At 45.4% G+C, this 15,527-nt stretch overlaps 1 protein-coding gene across 1 annotated transcript; it reads left to right on the top strand.

The window, feature by feature from the left end:
• Window positions 1-1,201: 1,201 nt before the first annotated feature.
• Window positions 1,202-5,904, top strand: LOC125534318 (protein IRON-RELATED TRANSCRIPTION FACTOR 2-like). Its single transcript, XM_048697573.1, has 3 exons — window positions 1,202-1,574; window positions 1,705-2,049; window positions 5,732-5,904. Exons 1-3 carry the CDS (start codon window positions 1,257-1,259, stop codon window positions 5,825-5,827), a joined length of 759 nt encoding a protein of 252 aa, XP_048553530.1. The 5' UTR covers window positions 1,202-1,256; the 3' UTR covers window positions 5,828-5,904.
• The last annotated feature ends 9,623 nt before the right edge of the window (window positions 5,905-15,527 follow it).

The following is a 15,527-nucleotide window of genomic DNA, read 5'->3' as shown; positions in this document are numbered from 1 at the left end:
GCATCCTCGTGGTGGACATGTGTCCTCGGGCTCCGCCGTTGCGACGGCGTTTGCTCCAGCGTCGGCACGGAGCTTGGGATGTAGTCCAGGAGCGGATGCAGATTATGGTCTGCATCGACGACATCTGAAAGACGGAACATGTGTTGGGTTCATGGTTCGTGGATGACAGGTATGGTTTCCTCCTTTGGCGTCTTAGTCGTGGTGGGGTGCCAGATCTGAAGTTCGATGGCGTGTCCGGGGTGTTGCCCCGGTCTGGTTCATTCAACGGCAATGGCTTCACTTTTGGTGAGCCACCTTGGAGGTCCACAAAGCTGCATATCAGCGATGGAGCCGCGTCGAGTTCGGGTGAGGAGGTGATCCGTCATTCTTTTCTTCGGTGGCTGCTATGGTGGTGCCGGAGGCAGGTGACGGGTAATGGTGTGAAGCTCGGAGATGTTCTGTTATCTTTTCAGTTTTGTCATGTCGATCCTTACGTGACTTGTACTTTAATCTTTATAATACGAATGAGACATGTATTGCGAGGTAAAAAAATTGATCTGCTTATTTGGGTTTCCAAAGATAAGAGATTCTCATGGTTGCTCCACAGCCCTATATGGATATTAATTTCAAAAAATACCAGGAAAATTAAAGAAAAGGGTTTTGAGGATATCCAACCCGGTACCAATCTACTCCGGTGTGAAGTTTCATAAAAAAAACTACCAGGAAATGTATATGTGGCGAAAAAAATACAGTCCGACCTACGATCCATCTAAACAGTTTTCCTATACATAGAACTTCTTTTTGTCTTTCTTATTGAGAATACGTTTTCTGATCTTTTTTCACGAAACTTCATACAAGGCTAGATTGGGCATTCATGTTTGATATCCTAAAATTCCTATTTTTAATATTCCTAGTTTGTTTTCTGAATTTAGTACTCATATAGGGGGTGGAGCACCTGATCGAGTGCTCCGAATCCTCTTCCTTAAAATAGCTAATACTATATGAAGTCTACTGTAGTACGGAAATTACATCATCTCTCGCTCTATAAATATATATAAGCCAATAAGCCATCACTTTGGAGCTGGCTAACTCGATAGGCCATATGATTGATAGTCAATGTTAATCATCACAGCAAAAGAAATGGATTAGGGATTTAAGGTATCCTCTCCACTACAGTAGCTAGGCTGCTACCTCGGCCGTTCACAAAGAATATTGTCAAGGGCTAGGTAGCTACGTTCCATCTGCGGCCTTCCAAAGATACTGCCCAACTGCCTGTGATGGATCACCGGCTGTACGGCGACCCCTCCGCGAGCAGCTTCTCTCCGCTGGAGGCACAGATCTTCTCCGGCCAGCTGCCGCCGTCGTCAACGCCATGGCCAAATCTCGACGTTGACCTCGCCCTGGACCTCGACGTTCTCGAGGATGACATCGTCCGGGAGCTCTCTGCTGGCACAGTGGCAAACGCGGCATCGTCAGGTTCCGGCTCCGGCGCCCACAAGAAGCTCAGCCACAACGCGTACGAGCGCGACCGCCGGAAGCAGCTCAACGAGCTATACCTCTCGCTCCGTTCTCTCCTCCCGGACGCCGACCACACCGTAAGCTATAGTTTTAGCTGCATATATGTATAGAGTTATTGTATATACTCCATAGTTCCCGCGTCAGGAGAAGTAGCATGAAAAGAATCAAGAGTTCCTGATGTGCCTTTGCTGCCTTGTGGTGCTGCAGAAGAAGCTGAGTATTCCGACGACGGCGTGTCGAGCGCTCAAGTACATCCCCGAGCTGCAGAAACAGGTCGAGAATCTGGAGAAGAAGAAAGAGAAACTGGCTAGTGCCAACTGCAAACCAGGGGTACTGAGCGTGACCGGCAGCATAGCTCCAACTGTGTCCGCTACTTGCCTCAACCACAAGGAAATCATGGTTCAGATTAGCTTGCTGAGAGATACAGATGCTTCTACAGCTCTACCTCTTTCCAAGTGTATAAATGTACTGGAGAACGAAGGACTTCAGCTCATCAGTTCATCGACTTCCTCCACCTTTGGGAACAAAACGTTCTATAACCTCCATCTTCAGGTAAATCTTTTTCTGTTAATATATACTAATCATAAGGTGGATGCATACAACACACACACACCACAATTATATACCACAACATAGCATGCATTTACGAGTTTTTCTCTTTTGATTGATAGAAGACATCTTCATTCAATCGATACATCAAGGTGATATAATGGTCCAGCCTTTGCATAGCACAACGCACATAGCATTTACGAGTTACACACATGTTTCTAGTATTGGATATTAACTGTACACTACTCATATGAGGCATGCCCTGTTGTATCTTGTATGCCATGTTCTATACCTTAGTTATCTGTCAGACTATTATATGCAACTAAAATGTATCAGAGGTCATAGTTCTATTTGAAGGTTGCCAAGTTATTCACAGTTCTTCAGAAGAAATTTGGAACCTACCGTACGTACAGTAAGTGATTTACCGGAGGGTCCTACCCACGCCGCCTCCGTCCTTACCTGCATGCTTGGAGGGTTGACCACAGACCACTACCACGTACTACCTCCGTTTCAGTTTATAAGTCCTACGCGTATACCTAGGTTGTTAATTTTATTACCCTAATATAAACTATATAACACAAAAATTATATTGTTTGAAAATAGAACATCTGAAGTTTATATTGGTATATTTTTTGTAATATATGACGTGTATTAGGTTGGTCAAATTGACGACCTAGGGGTACGCGCACGCCCTGTAAACTGAGAGAGAGGTAGTACACATAATGTCCATGTGAAATAAAGGGCATTCAATGTGGCAAAATGCCCCTCGGAACTTCTCAGCCAGAGACAATGGTGGTTTTGAAGGGACCTTTCCCCAGGAAATGATGATGGGGTAGCAGTGGCTCGCCGGGGAACAGAGTAAATGGCCGCCCTCAAGCATATAAACAGACATTAGAGGCGGCTCTAATACATAACTCTCAAGCGGTTTTGAGTTTCGCCTCTAGGAAATAGTCGCTAATAATACTCCTAGTTCCTAGTATTAGAGGCAGTTCTAGAACCGTCTATGATAATTTCCTGCCGCAAGAGGTTTCTAGACAAAAACCACCTCCAATACTTGTGAATTGCATGGGGTATTCTATGATCAATTGCATCCAATAGTATGGTATTATAGGCGGTTTCTACCCTAGAAATGCCTGTATTTTCATTTTAGGGCTTAAAATTAACATATGTTTGCAGCTAGCCCTGCATACCAAATCCACAAGAAAATCATGGTAAACATCCATTGCAAATTCATCATATCACATATACATCCACATCCACATTCATCTCATAATGCCGCTGCACTTCATAATACGTTCATATCTTTTCAAATGTCTGTGACCAACATATGCAACAAAGTCCTTAGCTAGCTAAAATATATAGAGTAGTACTGAGCAAACAAATAAATAAACATATCTGTTTTGTTGGTAATGTGTTGCCATTTATTTTGTCGACCAATCACGCCGATGAGGAGAAGAGTCTTGATGTCAGTTACTCTGTATTGTGCCCATGCTGTAGAGCTATATATGCTCAACCATCTGTTATGTGCTGACCCTGATGTCTTCTCAATAATACTCAGATTTCACGTTCCAATGTGACTGTCAGCACTGTCATTGGAATTGAGCTTCAGAGATAAGATATGGGAATTCTTACAGGTCAATGAGTCATACAGGCAGAACACATAGATTTCTAACCGAATAACAACTTACTAAATGTAAAGCATTTCAAATAAATGGCAAACTTACAGATGATGCAGATGACACAAAGGTAGTCTTACTCGAACTGGCGTGAGCAAGCGTTTTTGTCCGATTTTTGTGTGTAGAGCAACTAAAATAGAGACATGTCGCCGATGTGGAATTTTAGTTGCACCACACAAAATACTCTTTACATAAAATGATTTGTGTTGTACACCAAAAGGGCACAATAGCAATAAGGTGTGTATGTATCCTTGTTTGCACAAAATAACATTCGCTACACTTAAGAAGCGCACACAGGCATTGCAAAATTAATAGCCATAGTTGCAAAATCAGTGTGGATATGCATTATAGAATCTTCCTCGGAAGAGCTGCCGCATACCCACCAGACCTGGTATAATTGGTTGCACCACCTCGCTCCCTTAGGGCGACTGTGGCGGCCACAGTAGGGGCCTCTTCACAGGGTCGGCGACAAGGATCGACAAAGTGGTGCCAGAAAGACTAGATTGAGACTATTATGTCTCAAGGGACAACCCAGTTTTGAGTTGGTTTTGTGTAGAAAACAACCTTAAATTGTTTCTTATTTTACAAAACCGTCTTGGCAGTGTCTAGATATTCATGATGGATTTCTACAATAATAGTTATGGATGCCACTGTTAGGCTTTTTGCCGACCAAGACTAAGTAGAAGTTGGTTGGATAATTTTTATTGTCCAACTTAGGGTTGATCCCATTTTCATTTATCAGAGGGACCAACGTAAGGAAGCCCACACAGTTTTCTCTCGGAAATATTTATTTATTATTTCAAGAACAGTGCAACCAATATTGTAAATGCATGGGATATTTGACAAATACATTGTGGGTTTACACTTTCGTCTTTCCAACATACGATTGAAGAAGCCTTATTAATTTTTAAAATCGGTATATGGGTTTTACAAAGTTGAAAGTAAAGAATAACCATATCGTAGATCACCACACATGACACATAGTTATTATTTATTTCTCTTAAAAGTGTCATACCAAATTGTAAAGATACGTTTTGCATCACTTTAGAAGTTACGTACTACTTGGAGACCAAATTGTTAACATCATGAAATGTGGACTTATTTTAGATAAAATGAAATTTAGAATTTAGGAGCATGTTTTATGCATTTTGGTAGATTTCCAAAACATAAGTCATGAAGAGAGGCTTTTTTTAGAGACTCCGTAAATCACCCATATGTTGTAGAGGTGATACATGAGGCCCTTTAGGTTCTCTAGAGGTATAGTATCATGCTCGTTTTCTAGTACTTTCAGTCTGCGGTGATACCTTTTCTTTAACTATTTTCGAGATGATGTATACTGGCCAACTTATAAATAACAATATCTTTATCGCCTTTAGCAAATAAATATATGTTAATAGGTGCAACTATTGTGCAGTACTGAATAGCAAGCCAATTCAAAATCAAAAGAAAAAAACATGCCAATAGAGTTCTTATTAATGTACTGTCCTGATATGTGAAACATGCATGACTTCTTCACGCACACATGATTTAAATAATCAGGAAATATTGACTGGTTTGTGGGAATATCCAATTCGGCTCCCGAGCTCATCTACACCCTATAAATAGTAAATTCAAAATAGATACTATAAAATTTAAACAAAATTATGGTGAAAGATACTTGAGTGTGTGATGTTCGTGTCAAGTATGAGAGCATTCAGACATCCGAGTAATAAAAAACAGGTCCGAGCAGTGCACAAATAGTAAACTTTTTCACAGACCCCAAATTTATCTTTTTTTGCTGAGAACTACCCAGATGTCCAAATGCTCTGGAATTTGGCACGGACATCACGCTCTCAAGCATCTTTCACCACAAAAAAACCAGAATTTTTGAATTATTCTACTATTTTAAATGAATCTACGTCCTTGTGTGTGTTGCTTCTGTGTTAAAATCTACACTTACATGTATCAGAAATAGTTGCTTTTGCTATCAGGGGCCTAACCATTTCATCTCACCATTTTTGTTGAGACAGAGAAGTCAAGGAGCACTAAACATGGAGTGCCCATCGTTTTGTGACAAATTGGAACAAGCCATCATGGAAGCAGCGGGACTATATCTGCAGCACTAGAGGATTATTGTTCTTAACTATCATAAATAAAGATTCCTTAAATAGCTATGAGATGCCTGTAGCATGGGTGCTGCGTAATGGGTGTCCCATATAAGTTTGTATGTGGCGTTGGTGATTATTGATTGTATATGCTTGAGTAAGTACCTTTTGTCATGTATGAATGTATCTAATACATGATACATGGAGGTGAGTTCGATAGGATAAAACAAACAAAAGAAATAATTATGATGTGTATTTGGGAGTAATTGCATCTGCAAGACTTAAATTAAACCCTTTCTTGCGAAAATGCCAAAACCCATATATTAAAACCAAACATCTATTACAGGACCATTCTTCAAATGTAAAAGGACACTTGTCTATGCCACGCCGTGAGCAAAACTAGATGCCGCTTGTACTGTAAAGTATGAATGGAGTCTCTAGAGGTTCGCTTAGAAGGAATAAAGAGACAAGCAACTTCAAGCATTCGGGGCCTCCTAGAATTTGCTTGTCTTTTTATAAAAAAAGTTTTTTTGACAAAGGGTAAATTTTATTGGCTCAAAATGGAGCATCAAGAGAATACAAATATAATGAGCGCACACCCGGCATCTGCATAACTAAGATGCACACAGCCAACATCAACGCACACATATAAAAAAACACGCCAATAAATAGCAAAGTCAAATAAGACCAAAGCTATGCACAGGCGATAAAAAAACACAAAAGTGAACAGATCGGTGATCAGCAAACTAAATCGGTGACTGTATCCGCACCAACCATCTCAAGACATCACACGACCGATGAGATTCTTCAACAGCAACGCCTTCAGGAAGGGACTGGCGCTCAAGCGCCGCCGTCACTGGATCCAACCATCCAAGGTCAGAATCTAGGTTTTGACCCTAAAGAACATGAACGAGCATATCTGAGCAATGCCTTCAAGAAGGTAACGATGTAAAAGCATCGCCATTGCCAGGTATAACCAACTCGGGTCAGACCTAGGCTTTCACCCCGGAGCTCGAGACCAGGTGCTCAAGCAGCACCACTATCGACATCATATGTGTTGTCACAACCACTTTTCCACGATCCCAACAGCTGCATGCGATGTGCTCAGGTGCTGCACAAACAATCCCTTTGCGTCAAGGCGCCGTCCATAGTTTTTATCTCCCCGCCGAAGTAAACCACCGGATCTTGAGAGAGAACCCTCAGAAAGACCTTTCGGTGATCACCGCGCTTCACAACAAGTCTACTACCGCATGTCGGGGTGGTCGCCACAATGATCGACACCACCACCGTCCGACCTAGCCGAAGAGAGCCCTGCCCATGCCTATCGGGGTGTCATTGCCCGAACTGAAGCACGAAAGGCATATTACCGTCGTCGGTCTGCGAAGAACCTATGATGGCCACCAAAATCCGCAGTTCAGTGACGGATCGGCCGACGCTGACATGGTCAGGCCGGATCCAAGCGAGGGGCTGGCGCGTCCTGGTGCTCGTCTCTGCGGCTAAGTACGTCCTTGTGCGAGGCGCCGGCAGATGTAATAGCCGAGAGCAGGCTGCTGGATCACGTCCACATACAACACAAGGAAGCAGTGACCAGTAACCTGGATTGCATCCATCTGAGCATGTTTTGGACATGCAAACAGCATGGCTTGGATCCATCCATCTGAGCACGTTTTGGACATGCAAACCGCCCAGGCTGGATCCGTCTGTTATGGCTGTTGTCACCGGGTCTTTTGACCGAGTAAGAGCATGCCGCAACCGCCGTCATCCGCAGATCCAATAGCCATTGCCGAGGCTCCGCTCCCGACGCTGCACGCGCCGCCATCCACGGATCCGACGGCCGCCGTCGGGGCTCCGCCTCTGGCCGATCCAATCTTGCCGCCAGAACAGAGAGAGGCCCCGCCGTCGCCGCCACCGCACAGACTTTGTCTGGCGCTGGCCTCCGGCAGCGGCAAGGGGGGGAGGAACCGGTGAGAGGGTTGAAGGTGTGGTGGATCGATCGCCGCCCATGTCGCCTAGGTTAGGCGATGCAGGGGCCCGTTCAGTTATGGCACTATGTATATGCATGGTACGAAAAGCACAGACTACGCAAGCGTCTCGCACACTTTGAGGAACAAACTTCTCAACAATCACAATATAAAGAAGTATATGACACTATGTATATGACTATTGGTCATAGTTCGCTCCCACGGACGATGAAATAAATTGGTGTACTATTGATTTGAGAGCAGAGCGCTAGGCTTGGTGGTGCTAGCAGGCAGTAGGTGCAAGCAGAGGACATGGTTTGTTGATCAGCAGTCGCCCGGCCACCTAGAATTTTTTTTCCCCAATGCATGCTCAATCATCCACTGGTCCATGAGATTGGCAGATATCATAGCCGGTGTCATGCACTCAGAAATAACAAACATGATGACATGGCAGAGAATTAAAGAAGAAAGAGAAGATTAGAGTAACATAAGTAGATACCGTAACATAATAAATGTTACACTACTTTGTGTCATGCATGATCATAAATAAAATCATCTATGATAGTACTTTATAATACTATGCATTATAAAGGTAGTATAATACATAAATATCATATGCATAATACTAATGTATGATACTTCCCACCATAAATAGCCTGAGTGTGTCCATCGGTGCTATTTGTATCACCACTAACCCACTATAAGTAGCCTGAGTGTGTCCATCGGTGCTATTTGTATCACCACTACCGCGTGGGAGGCCCATCAAATAGTTCCGTTATCATTTTTTCAGGAAGGCGCGAGAAAGCGTGCCTTTTCTCTTTAGATAGGAACCAGTCCGTCGAAGTGACAAATACAACAAGAGAGGGTCATTACTCTCGCAACAAGCCTACATATTTCCACGCCTCCTCGCTAGCGATGGAAGACGACATGACACTAATAGACATGGACTCATAAAGGAGTAACGCTAGAGCTACGAAGAATTACGTACGGATTTAACGGACCTCCAGTTGTGGATGGCTTACAGCATTTACAATGGAATCTCTCAAACCCGCTTCATACATCCGGGCAGGCCGTCCGGTCACTACTCGGTCACGACTTTTTGATTCAGACAGGCCTCTCAAACAGTCTTTAAATGTTCGGACTGATCGGCATCCCTGGTATCCAGCCCAAATATGAGGTGAATATGAGGACTCTCGGGCACGCCCGCCACGTCGGACCTGACAGCCCGACCCCACCTCAAATTGCATCAAATTCATCAAATCATTCCTCCTCCTCCCACCGCCCTCCAACCATTCCTGCACCCGGACCCTCGCCGGCCTCCACCCTTGCTCCCAATCCTCATCTGCGGTCCCGATCCACCGCCGGAGATGCCGTCCAGCTCGACCCACACCGCCGCGACGGAGACGCGGTCCTCCTTGTCTGTGGGAGGCGTGGTGTCGTCGGTGGCGACTTGCAAGGCAGAGAACGTCGCCCGCAAGTTGCGGCGACGCCGGCAGCGAGAGAGGGAGGCAGCAGCGTCGCAGGGAGGTTCGGACATGGTGGACCAGCTGTCTCCTCCGCCGCGCCCGGATCCCCGCACCCCTTCCCTTCGAGCACCTACCCGGATTACGCTATCCTCCCCCTTTAGGACACAGGATGATCTGAGCGCTAGCTAGGCCATTCCGAAGAGCTTTCCGCCCACGCAGATGCCGGCGGTCAATGTGTGTGACTCGCCGCAGCTCGTTCGGGTGCGGATGAGCACGGGCTACGGCAGTGCCTAGGCTGCCCTCAACATGTTTGACGAAATGACCAAACAAGAGTCGGTACGTTTTCTTTACTCTTGTCCGATCACATTTTAGCATAGACCACGAAACATAGACCACTAGTTCATTTGCTCATGATGAATGCTTGCAAATTTGAATCATGTAGGAGGCGTTCTTGTCGAACATGATCAATGACAATGAAGAACCGACCGAAATGGAGTATGAATTGGAGGCCACCACCGCATTTGAAGTTGGGACAACATTCGATCCCAATCCGAGCAAGAAGAAGAAGAAGAAGAAGAAGAAGAAGAAGAAGAAGAAGAAGAAGAAGAAGAAGAAGACCAAGACGCCGAAAGCAAGAGGGTCGGCATTCTCAAGATTTGAGGACATATTGTTGGTCAAAACTTGGTTGGCCACAACGATGGATCCAATATGCTGCACCGAGCAAAAGGGGAACACCTATTTGACGAAGATTTGGAAGGAGTACCACGAGAAAAAGGAGTATGTAGAGCCGCATCCTATCGTGACCACTCGCAATGTGGTATCTCTCTAACATCGTTGGGGATCATTCAAGGGGAAGTGAACAAGTATGTCGGCTACTACTCACAAGTGACCAAACGCCCTCAAAGTGGGATGCGAGTCGCAACTCACGTAAGCTCGATTGCCTCATCTTATCGTTCAATGCATATGCCTCTTATGTTTGCATTCTCGTCCTCGTAGATATGTTGTTCACTAGACGGCGATGGCGGCCACTTTGTATCACGAGGTGGAGAAGAAGCCATTTGCATTTAGCCATTGTTGGGTCATATTGAATGGCAAGTCAAAGTGGAACCAAGTTGTGGCCGACCTCAAGTCTGGCAAGAAGAGGAATGATAGCTCAAGCTCTAACCAATTAATTGGGTTGGACGATGAAGAGGGCAACGTTGTCGTGGAGAATGGAAAAGCCACCGAGCCAAAGGACAACCACCAAGTCATGGGAAACAAATGGGAGAAAGCACATGCTGCCCGTGATGCCGCGGCTACCAAAATGTTGTCAACGTGGACGGGCATTTTTTCGGTGAGAGAGAACAAGAAGGAGGAGAGGTACAAGCTCATGTTGGATGCGCAAAAGAAAAGGATGGAGTGGGACCAGAAGATGGCGGAGAAAAAGCTCGAAATTGAGAGGGAGAAGATCGAGTTGGAGAAGCAACAAGCGGCGATCAAATGGGAGCTCGAGAAGGACTCGCACGGGACGCGGAAGATGCGAGGATCATGTTAGCGGACGAGACCCTCTATGATGAGCATTCGAAGAAGTGGCTTGTGGACAAGAAGATGGAGATCAACGGCCGTAAGAAGTACGAGATGGCAAGGGCAGCCGCGGCTCGGATGCAGTCAGAGGAGGCGGCCCGGATGCAGGCGGAGCAGGACGAGCAGGACGCATTCCGCTCGGAGAAGGGCCGAGCCAGTGATCCGATGCCATCCGTCATGCTCGGACATTGGTTTTCTTTTGCCATGTCCGGTTTATTGAACTATGATTTTCTTTGCTTTGTTTCGAACTTTGACATTCGAACAATTTGTATCGTATAATCGACGTGCATGGATTACATGAATTTAATAATCAAAATTTGCGCTATGTGAATGTGCGACACAATATTTAAGGGGTGCCCAATCAATACCTACGGATGTCCATAGGCGTTTGAGGGGCTGAATTTGTCAAGTCGAGCTGTAGATGCTTTTATGACCGGAAAAGAAAGGAAGGAAGGGGGTAAACGCGTGAAACAAATCCGTACTTTTACAACTATTGCTCATAAAGGAATAGCCTTGCGGTACTTTCCAGCTACATGCGACACAAGTCGTGGATGATGATGCGACACATGCGACACAAGTCGTGAATAGGCCGCAGTCCAAGAGGATGCTCGACCACCGATCGACGAGGCAGCCAGTGCTTGACGGGGTGATGCTAGCGCATTCAAGCTCACAGTGATTGGAAGCACATTTAGAGCATCTTTAACAGGTGCCGGTCACGCCGCATGTAAAAAACAGATATGCCGTGCGCGCATTGTTTGGTTTGACGCGGCGCGCAGCGCTGGCTCCAGCAGCCGCGCTAAAATGCAACGCGCGCGTCGCTCCAGCAGCGCGTCAAAATGCAGTTCAATTTCGTTTATTACAACTCAAACAAACAGTTTTTATCGTTCAATACAACAAATAGTGCAATTAAACACATCAAGTCCATTCCATGCCCACCACTCCTCAATGAGATCCTTCTGAAGATCATTATGCGCTGCGGGACGTCGAATGGCATGATAGGAGGCAACAAAACGGGCCACCCTTTCAGCCCTCCGTCGCACTCGCACGGGATATCCAAGAGCTCATACTGAGAGTAGTCTACATCTTGGCCACGCTCATTCTCGATGATCATGTTGTGCATGATCACACAAGCGTGCATTATGTACCAAAGCATCTTCTGATCCCAAAATCTAGCCGGTCCTCTCACAATAGCAAATTGGGCTTGCAAAATTCCAAAAGCTCTCTCCACATCTTTTCTAGCCGCCGACTGAGTATTGTGGAAATCAAGATTTTTCTTACCTTGTGGCTTTTTCAACGGCTTGACAAAGGTTTGCCACTTTGGATAGCTGCCATCCGCTAGATAATAGCCATAGTTGTATGTACGGTCATTTGCTACAGAATGCACCAGTGGCAACTCCCCATTTGCAATCTTACTCATCAGTGGTGACCGGTTGACAACATTGATGTCATTCAAAGATCCAGGCATTCCAAAGAATGCATGCCAAATCCAAGTCTCTTGATCGGCCACCGCTTCAAGGATTATAGTGGAACCCTTTTTTTGGCCGTGGAATTGCCCATGGCATGCCTTTGGACAATTCTTCCTAGTCCAATGCATGCAATCTATTGAGCCAAGCATGCCAGGAAAGCCGCGAGCTTTGTTCATCGCCAAAAGCCTTGCGACGTCTTCAGCGTTGGGAGATCTCAAATACTCCTCGCCAAACACTTGCACAATTCCGACTGCGAAGCGCTTGACACACATGATGGCTTGGCTCTCACCCATAGCCAAGTGATCATCAACTAGATCAGCCGGTATACCGTATGCCAACATACGCAAAGCGACTGTCACCTTCTGAAAGGTGCTATGCCCGAGCTCTCCAGCGGCATTCCTCCTTTGCTGAAAAAAGCGGTCATGGCTCGCTAGTTTCTCTGCAATTCGCCTGAACAACTCGGTGCTCATCCTAAACCGGCGACGAAAATATGACTCGGGATATGTGGGATTCTCCGCAAAATAATGCCTGATCAATCTGTTGTGGGCATCGATCCTATCCCTCCAAATTTTTTGCCGACCCATAACCGAACCACCGTGTTTCGGTTTTTTATTAATATGCATAGCTAGGATCATTGCAAGATCCTCCTCCTCTTCCATATAAAATTCTTCTTCGGAAGAATCATACGACGAACTCATCTACAATGTTGAATACTATGCTATAAATAAAAAACTACAATCAACATGCACGAAATTCATGACTTTTGAGCAGTACATACCTTCTAGGCGTTTTGTCGAACACCTTGCGGGCGCCGAGCGGCAGCGAGCGCGCGGGCGCTGTTCGTCGGAGGACCAGCACGCGCGCGGGGCGGTGGGACTAGAGGGGGGCCGGAGAAAGCGCGCGCGGGGTGGGGATAGGCCGGGGAAGCGTCGGAACAGTCGCCGGGTGGCGCGGTCGGCAGCGGCGGCGCGGCTGGATGGGGGTGGGAGGTGCAAGCGAGCGCGCGGGAGTCCAGCGCGCGGGAGCGGGCACAGCAAATAAGCGGCGCGCGATTGCGTTTTGGCCCGCGCGCTGGACTACGTATGCCGCGCGCGCGGTTTTCGCACGCCCGCTGGAGCAACTATTCCGGTTGCGCGCACGCTAAAAAGGGGGATTTTGCGGCGCGGCGCTAGTTTGGCGCGCCTGTTGGAGATGCTCTTAGGCGTGAGAATCTACATTGGCAAACTGAAGATTCAGTGTTTCTTTCTCGCGTCTCGTGGGTCACTCCTGCGACTCATGAGGGGACCGCCGCCCCCAACTACTCATCTTCTTCGCTCCTCTCCCTCACCGCCGCAGGCGGCGGGGCGCTCCCTCAACCTTCTTCTCCTTGCTCTCCAGGCATGCTTCCTCTTCCCCAACCGGCGCAACGGACAAGATCTCACCCCTGCGGTGGTGCTGTCCTCGGCGGGCGTGGGGGTGGCGCGGGCTGCCGCCGTTGGGTTCTGCTGGCGCGGTTCCTCCCATATGGACGTGGTGGGGTTCTCGTCTGCCACCGGATATTGGTTCCGCCAGTTCCGGCCAGCTCCTTCCCCTTCCATGGACATGGGTGTCGTCTCGTTGGTCGTCCATATGGCTGCTTATTCGGGGGCGTCCGACAGCCCAGATCTAAGGATTTGTCTCCGCGGGTGAAAGTTGCAAGTTTTGGGGACAATGGATTTAAATGAGTTAATTACATCCATGGTACATAAATGATGATGACGCGCTATCATCATCGCCCCTCGTGATTTATCCAGATCAGTAGATCCATTTGACATCCAGAGCCGATGGTGCGATGATGGCAGCGCGTCATCGGCTCACATCAGTGCTTTTGGTCATCATTAGGTAGTCTATGGACCTGAATGACTTTTTTTTTGTTATTTCTAATATTTGGTGTACTGTTATAATTAAAGATGAATAGATAAGAAGTTTTCCACACACAAAAAAAAAACCTATGACAATTAAATATGTCTTGGAATAGCTTCATTATTTGTGCTTCCTCACCTAAAGATCCTAGATCTCTCGAGTAATAATTTTTGTGGGCATATTCCAATAAGCTTATTCTCAGGGCCAAGTTCACTCTAGGTCTTAGATCTCAGTTTTAATTGCATCAAAGGAACTCTCCCGGTTACACGGAACTCAAAAAAAATTTTGTTAACAAATACATTGTACCTGCTGAAATACTAATTTATAGTTGCATCTTCATTATTATGGAATGTTATCTATTTATATTGTTGCACTAAAAGATGATATTTTCTCTGTAAACTAATATAAAATCGTTTAGATCACAACTAATATAAAATCGTTTAGATCACTAAAGAGGAACCACAAGCCTAGCGAGCGATGCAATTTGACCACAAAGCAAATCTTACACGAGTGGCCCAGCAAAAACAAAAGGTGTAGACATATAAAGTGTAGTCGGTCCTTCGCACACGGCGCACCTTCCCTGCGCCGCCCCATTGGCAACAGAGTGAACCGAGCCGACGCCTAGCGGGAGAACCAGGTACTATAGTGGACTGAATATTGTAGACAATTGGCACCATATCAAAATGGCACTGTAGCAAATGTTATTTAAAATTTTGCGGACAATTTTTGGAAACATGAATATTTTAAGAAAAATGATTTTTTTAACTCAGAGTTCTTCAATTTTGCGATCAATTTTTGAAATTTATGAATATTTAGTAACGCAAACCATTTTTAGAATTTCAAACTTTATGAAATATCAGAAGAATTTATGAAATTCCAAAGATATTTTCAAATGTGAAAAGAAAAATGAAATTCCAAACATATTTTAAAAATATGAACAATTTTAAAAATTGTGAACTAGAATTCTAGTCATTTTTTGAAAAATACGACCAAACTCTGAAATTTTTAAACATTCTTTGAAAACACATACAAATTTTGAAATTGCAAAGTTTTCTTGAACAAATGAAAGAGGAAAGAAAAGACAAGAAAAATTAATAGAAAACCAGTAAAAGAATACACCAAAAAATGAGAATAACCAGACTAAAACATTCTAGAAGGTTCCCAAAACCGGTAATAAATAGATAGGAATCTTCTGGATGGTTCTCACAACCTGGATGGTAGAACATATTGAATAGCTAATGGGCGGCCAAAATAAGTCGCTCGCAAATGTCACACAGGATTCATGACAATCTTGACATCAAGTCTCCATTTAGACGTCTTAAATCCTCTATGACACTTTAGTGTGAAGATTGTCCATCAAACGCACAGGGAACAGCGTGAGGCA

The sequence above is a fragment of the Triticum urartu genome, chromosome 2 (assembly GCF_003073215.2).
Source record: "Triticum urartu cultivar G1812 chromosome 2, Tu2.1, whole genome shotgun sequence".
Taxonomy (NCBI): Eukaryota; Viridiplantae; Streptophyta; class Magnoliopsida; order Poales; family Poaceae; genus Triticum; species Triticum urartu.
The sequence above is the reverse complement of the archived record's forward strand: the minus strand, read 5'-3'. Positions and strand labels throughout refer to the sequence as shown.

What these genes read in the sequence shown, in the direction of transcription:
- LOC125534318 (XM_048697573.1), top strand. Translation starts at nt 1,257, where the DNA reads ATGGATCACCGGCTGTACGGCGACCCCTCCGCGAGCAGCTTCTCTCCG. An exon ending in TCCCGGACGCCGACCACACC is followed by an intron (nt 1,575 to 1,704) that starts GTAAGCTATAGT and finishes GTGGTGCTGCAG; the next exon opens with AAGAAGCTGAGTATTCCGAC. An exon ending in TCTATAACCTCCATCTTCAG is followed by an intron (nt 2,050 to 5,731) that starts GTAAATCTTTTT and finishes TTGTTGAGACAG; the next exon opens with AGAAGTCAAGGAGCACTAAA.